At 38.3% G+C, this 7,500-nt stretch overlaps 1 protein-coding gene across 1 annotated transcript in view; it reads right to left on the reverse strand.

Moving 5' to 3' along the window:
• The window catches only part of LOC138024543 (uncharacterized), an 11,856-nt gene extending 8,447 nt beyond the window's left edge, over positions 1-3,409 (reverse strand). Inside the window, exon 1 of the mRNA XM_068871764.1 lies at positions 2,457-3,409. Within this exon, the coding sequence (XP_068727865.1) occupies positions 2,457-3,071 (615 nt within the window). The 5' untranslated portion in view covers positions 3,072-3,409. The remainder of the gene's footprint in view (positions 1-2,456) is intronic.
• Positions 3,410-7,500: the final 4,091 nt, after the last annotated feature.

The raw sequence follows: 7,500 nt of genomic DNA on the forward strand, positions 1-7,500 counted from the left end.
CTTGGTAAGACGACACAATCAAACTTATGATTGCATACTGTATATTTGAGCATATACTCAAATGCTCAATTCAAAATCTTCGCTGAAGGGAAAAGTAAAAATAGAGAATAATTCATAGAAATACAAACAATCGATAAAATTCTCCTCTATATATTTATATACAAAGAATAATGTCAGTTATAAACTTGACCCTAACTTATATTGAAATATCAATTTGTTCTTGGCTTTTAAATTTCAAATATGAATGTGTTGCTTACTTTTCACTAGCGCATGTTTATTAGTTCTTTTCAGATTATAATTGTACTGTAAGCTATTGTAATCATTCAAATACAGATTTTTTCGATGAATATCAGTACGTCTGAGCAATATATTATATTTTTTACAAAGAGAAAAAATTCTAAACTAGTAACATATGGTATATTAAAGGTGCTCTTCTGTTTGTTTTGTACGTAAAGCAAAACGTTTTTTTTTTGTATTTTTTTACAAAGAAAAAAATTCTAACCTAGTAATTTTAGAGAAGAGCACGAAACATATGGTATATTGAAGGTGCTCTTCTTACTGTTTAGTACGTTAAGCAAAACTTTTTTTTGGACTTGAACGTGGTGGTTTGAAGACAAAAGAATTTCATTCCCTTCGATAGGTAACTATGGTACCTTTTCTTTCGTTTTCTCGTTTGCTTGAAACAACACGAAAGCTAAGTACTAAACGAGGGCCCCTTGGAATTCGATATTGTTAAGATATACCCAGCCACAAAACTCGTTAAGGCGAAGCTGTGTATTGACGGTAATCACTGGAATTGCTCGACATTTGCCGATGAACTGGTGCAAGTTGACTCAGTTGAAACGATGAGAGTTGGATTTTCAATCCCCAGTGTTAGCCGTTAAAATGTGGGGTCTTCCTTATATGTGACGTGCAGGCAAACCTTTAATAGCGGAACATTGTTGAACTTATAGCGTCGAACAATTAAAACCAATTTATACGATCGGAGGTTCCAACAGCCGGTAGAAATGTGAATGGGTAAAAACCCAAGCGGCTTCCCGAAAGGTCTTCATATTAACAAAACAGAAAACAAAGCCTGATCTGGCAGAAGTACGGAACAAAAAGTTCACTGAAAATGACGAAAACAAATTTTTGCGTCTCGAACAAAAATTTTTTTGTCTCAACAAAAATATTTTTCAAAACTACTTGTCATTTCCCTGTGATGTAAGGAAGACCGGCCGCAAAAAAATTTTGCTGCCTGCGCTGTAAAAACGAGTTAAAAGTGAATGTGGAATTAAGTTCCTTTGTTCAAAATAAGGAAGTTTCAGGACAAGTTACTCATCCGGTTCAAAAGTGCAACTTCTTAGAATATCCATAAAGGAAATAGTTTTCCATTTAACCCTGATCCTGGAAACAGGTCAAGGCAGTTCATTTTGCAAATAGAAACTGAGAAGCTACCACTAAAAAAACAGAAAGAGTCAGAATGTCTTTTGAATGGGACAGCTGTTCATAACTGAAAAAAAGGTTACGATCAGAAGTCTTATGCATTGATATGATTATTTTACAGTTCTCACGTAAAGTATTTTCATCTTTTGAAAACACTCTGGACTCTCAGGGTCGATCTCCAACTCCATTAGAGTTTAGTTTCGCAAAGATCGAAATGTTACAACGGGACATTGGAAGCGCTCGTCAAGCTGCAATTTTTTTTAAGTAAAATTATAGACCATCACAATTAATAAAACATAATTTTTACCTTTGGGAAATGGTACGGTAACTTTATTATCCAAAATTTTAACTTGATTCAAGTGGTCTGTGGCACTCGTAAATGCTGTACCCGCGCTCCATTGCACCGCTAAGAAACATCCCAGTTGTTCGAAAGGTACATAGCGCTATCCACCGAATAAATCACTATCCATTGGATAGCGCAATTGGTTTCACTATGACTTATCCACTGGATTGTGATTTATTGTGATGTGCGCTGTATCCATCGTTTGAACAACTGGCGTCAGGAAAATGTCTTCGTCAACACGAAAACGCCGCTTGTGTCGTTGAGACGTTGTTAGCCAAACAACGAAAGTTGAAGCTTCAAGAAATTCCCACTTCACTAGTTACAACGCCAAATAGCTTTTATTAATTTGCATCCATAAGAGATAAAGCTATTACGCTCTGAAAAAGCGCATAGACGGGATGGTAATTCACAATCCCCCCGACAACTCGACGGTCTGCACTCCGCAGTGAAGAGTGATAACAGCTAGCTTCCCAACCGTGACACCGTTTCCGTTTTTATTTGAAAATCTTTCAACGAAATGTATACTTTCAATCAAACGCTTCCTGCGGAAAAAAATTAGTAAAACCGAAGCAAACTGATATGCGGAGTCCAGCTTCATCCCTTGCTGGTTAAAATTAAAATAAAAACGAAACTTCATCGAAATATTTATTTTCTATTTGCAGGTGACATTTAAATATGCTCTTCTTACCTGTGCATATTTCGAAGAATACGGCTTTTCCAACATTGCCCAAATCTCTCTCTTCCATTTTGTCCTAGTAGCAACTTTGCGATGTACTCGAAAAGCGCTGCTCTCGTTTTCAGAATCATCCACGCTTTTCTGAAGTCCTTCAAAGGCTTTTAGCGTAGCCTGTGCTTCTCTGTGCTGGGTATAATTACTCCAACAACATGGTTCCATTTGAAGTTCGTCGATTCCCCAGAACAACAATTCTTCCTCAAATAATGGGCCGCACACATCGCTCGGGCAGTGAAGTTTCCCAGTTCTATAATAATTCATGATATTCACGAAAATCCCTGGATGTCGATCGAAAAAAAATTCGTTATTTTCCGGATCATAATCGGCTTGTTTAGCGGCATTTTCAGCTATCCAGGCCAGTCTCGAATCTGGGACGACTCTGAGAGTACTTAAATAAGTCTCATGGCGGTAACCGCCTACATTGATGACCACTCTATCCTTCGCTACTCCACGCGCAGGAAGCGAGTCTTCGAAGTTTGATTCCGATTTTGCTCTTGGTCCAATTTCAGCTTGCAAAAGCATAGTTTGTCGTGTGTGTATAGCACGACCCAATGCGTCAGCTGTAAACATTTTACCGCATAAAAATGTATATCGTTGAATCAAATTATTCCGCAAAGCTCAAAGTGCTGGTTTTGTATGCGGATTCAAAACAGACAGACTTCACTCGATGGCTCAAATAGACCAGCACCTGCGCATTTGGCTACAAAGCCATGTAATAACGCAGCATTTGCATTTCTGCCATAACATTTCCTTGGTTCTTTGGTGAAAGAAATGCCTTCGAAGCAACAATCTTATCTCATCGAAGTGCTTCTTAATTTTGCACCATCAAATGACACCTATATATCATATCTCGGCCTGTGCAGGGAACGTATCTTTCGCTAAGAAGCCTTTGACGCATCCCTGGTTTAATTTACAAATGCCACAAAGCTTGCTTAATATTTGAAAATTAATATTTAAATACAGTTGAACCGCACGATCAGCCAATCGCCTCGCTGCAGTTTTCGACGATTGAAAGCCTGAACATTGTTAGGTGGATAATTCATACAGTATCTATGTCAAAATAGTTCGTTATCTGAAATAAAGGTTTAAAAGGAATTAAAAACATTGTTGAAGGAAATTCCAAATCGCGCCTTAATCCCTTTCATTAAGATAGTTCTTTGAGAACAAAATTATTGAACTCTTCACGGACGTGATTTGTAACAAGCTGATAAACGAGCAAGGTCTATGTTTATGTTGTAGTTAAAATTTCGTGATAATGCAGGCGGCATGCGGAGATTAGAAGCTAGAGGAAATTAATTAGTAATTGTATGTTTATACAAGGTGGAAAGACAAGTCGTTTTGACCCAAATGCGGTTTTTGTGTTCTCAGTGATGAAAAGTCGACACTCCCGAAAAAATAAATAAATAAATAAATAAATAAATAAATAATAATAATAATAATGATAATGATAATGATAATGATAATGATAATAATAATAATAATAATAATAATAATAATAGGATGAAGTGATTTTCGCATTTAATCAAGAGTATCCCTTCTAGACACCGGAAAAATTCTAAAAAGAAACGCAACTTCCAGGGAAAAATATCGAAATTCTCTTCTTACTTAATTTATTTCTAGTGAGTTTTCATGTCTAGTTGGTCGTAGGCCTACGCGAAAACTAAGCTCTTTAATTAAATGAATAAGACAATAATCTATATCTTTAATAAATCGCTCCTACTTTTGTTATACATTATTATCAATTATGGACTTGAAAATTATGGAGTATGTTATTTGAGAACCAGTTAACTCTGGTTCAAATTTCTGATACGATAAATTTCTTGCACAATTCAACAGCGTTTTTTCGAGGCCGGTCATGTCGCGCGCTGACAAAGGAATTTTCATCCCAAAAAAAGTGCCAAATTCCTTCTGCACGTTTTCATCTCCCAGGTAAATTTATCAGGTACTAACTAAGTCATGTAATCAAACACTAAAGTTATTTAGTTCTTTATCGTTTAGATAAGCACGTTTTGGTGTAAATTTGGTTTCATTATTGTGACTTTGGTCAACAGGGGGTCAATGAGTGATGCAGAAGATTGTCCTTGAGCGCCGGACGAAAATGAATTATTGAGGCCTTTAAGATATACAACGCCGACGTCAATGATAACGCAGCCAAATAACGGCAATGAAGGGGAAACAATGTCTTTAAAAGTGTTTGTTTCTAGGTTTTCTTTCACGTTCTTTTGGAACTGTGGAACGTGAAACGACCAAACATTTACATTTATGGAAAACATGAACGCAAATCACCGAATTTTAATTTTCTCACCTAGTTTCAACACCGTTCGACACAATTTATTTCTTGGATGTTTGGATAGTTTGTGGACGCCATGAGAACAAACTGGAATTAAATAACGAGTCTAAGAACGTGAACTAACTATTTCTCCACCACCGGTAAATCTCTAAAGACGCTCGTAGCATGTGCTCTTCTTTCCCCCATAGTGTTGGGCTGATTGCCAACCAACTGAATACTCCTACAATCCTAGACATTTCAAATGAAAAATGAAGACCACCCCCCCCCCCCCCCATTTTCCATGATGAAAAAACTTGCGAGCGGATTCATCATTTCTTTTGGTGGGAGGGGAGTACTAATTTTGTCCAATATTGTAGCTCCGAAATGGCCACCATCTTAAAAAAAACATATGTATGTTCGCTATTTTCTCAAATCCCATAATATAGTTGAATTCATTTTGGGATTATTTGCATTAAACGAATGGATATCCAGTTCACTAAAGTATGATACAGTCCCAAGAGTAAATAACTTGTATTGTTTATATAAAGAACCCCCCAAAACGTATTGCATTATGGAATGGCGAAAATAGTCTATGTTTATTTTTTAATTATCTCCCTTTTCCTTCTTTAGGTAAAATATAGCAATACTCACCGTTACGTGACCTATTGTCATTAATGTGCCAACCAGAAATCTATATTGGCTGTCGAGACAAAGGTTTTTTGTTCTCTGGTTGGCAAAATTTAAATTCAAAAGATTTGTTTATAAACAGTTGTGGGCTTGTTGAAATGCAAGCAAAACTACATTAAAACGGCGGCCATTTTGGTGTCCCAAACCAATTCTCAGGGAATTCACTTTTCTTAATGGCCCTTAGTCACGTGATTCAATGGGCTTTCTATAGCGTGTTTTCACGTGACGTCAAGGCGGCCATGTTGGTGTCCCCAACTAATCCCCTGGGAATTGAGCTCTACTATCATGCAAACGTTTTCTTTTGTTTCGGTGCAAAAACAAGGTTACTGATCACGTGAGTGAAAACACTCTATTGGTTTATTGGAAAAGTTGGCTACTTCACGTTATAAGTTGTTAAAGAAAGGAGTGTAAAGGGAAGTGAAGCAAGTCGTTGTTTAATTGTGGAGCAGCCTGACTAATTCCCAAATCTTGGGACAAAATAAGGGTGAAAACAAAAACAAAAGAAAGATGACACTCCATAAGACCAACCCGGTGTGGCCAACGCATTACGCATGCACACAACCATTTTACCCGTTCAATAGGCCTTTTCACCCAAACCAAGGGCCCTTTTCTCGAAAGTCCCGAAAAGTCCCGAATTTTTTCGAAAGTCCCGAAACTTTTCGGGCCTTTTTCGGATGTCATAATTCCATCTGTATCTTAAGAACGGAGAGATTTTAAGTCAACATACTTCACTGTCATTTTCCTTTTTGTCCTCCTGGAACCACGGTAAAAGACCAGCTTACGAAAACAAGCGGAACACAGTTTCGTAAATGGCTTTTCGGCCCGAATAGTTATCGGGACGTTCGAGAAACGGACCCCAGGCCACCAAGGCCTGTGGGAATGACTGTAGATTTAGGCAGAATTGGGATAAAATCATACGATGATAAATTCGCCGTGAACGCTTTGTACTTGATATTATGGGATAAACTTTTCAAAGAACCTGTAAATTAGATCTGTCAGGGGCTTGGAATGTCAGTCAAGTTATCTCAGGTCATTCGGAATATACCACTTTGGGCTTAGTGATTGGCTAGAAAAATCTTGAGCTATATTCTTAACCAATCAGAGATAAAGTAATTCAAATTTGATTCGCTCGTACTGGTTTTTAACGGATGCATATATTAGCTCTATGTTGTGATTGGTTCCTTGAGAAAACATTACGAAATGTGGGAGAAATAATTGTGTGGAGTGTGCGAAGGATCAGGGATAGAGAAACACAGGGAGCAGACGGTGATATTACAGAATCGGAAGATTCAAGCAACGAAACCGGCGCGACCAACTTTAGAGACGAATTTGCATACTACAACAGCAAGCCAAACCCCAGAGGACCACACTGTTACGCACATCGAAGGCGACACGGGCCTGCGACACCACTTACGAAGAGCGTGAGTTATTGCAATTAGCGGCTCCAATTCTTGCATCAGTGGATCAGCCCCCTGGAGACTTTAGTAATCGTTGCTATGATACGAGAACAAAGGAACGTCTAACAAAAGCGTATATCTCGAACATCAATGCTGTAGCGAGCAAGCTAGTGAAAAGCGTAACTCCCATTAATCCTTCTGAAAATCCGTTTAGTTACTTGTGGCTGGTTAATTGCATTCTCTACTCAGTTGTCGTAGCATTTTGCATTAGCAAAGGGTGGAAGAAGCAAAAGAGCGGAAATGATAACATACGGAGACTAAGGAGAATGCTGCGAGAGTGTACCTTCAGAGAATGTCTGTAATATGGTCGAGTCCACTATCGGATTACTACAAGGTAGTTGCAAGTAATCAGTTTGCGCTACCAGTACTTGCGTACTTTATGTGGACACAAGTATGGCCCATTGCAGAGTTGCAAAGACTCGACAGAGAATCGCGGAAAACCATAGTGGAGACTGGTGGGAAACACCCTTCAGCGTCCAGTGACTTGCTCTATTTCTCTAGGAGATCGGGCGGACGGGGTCTTAAGTTGATTGAGTCAGATATGAAATCACCGAGATTAAAGCGGCGACCAGATTGTATGCTAATG

This window comes from Montipora capricornis, chromosome 11 (genome assembly GCF_036669925.1).
Source record: "Montipora capricornis isolate CH-2021 chromosome 11, ASM3666992v2, whole genome shotgun sequence".
In the NCBI taxonomy this organism is placed as follows: Eukaryota; Metazoa; Cnidaria; class Anthozoa; order Scleractinia; family Acroporidae; genus Montipora; species Montipora capricornis.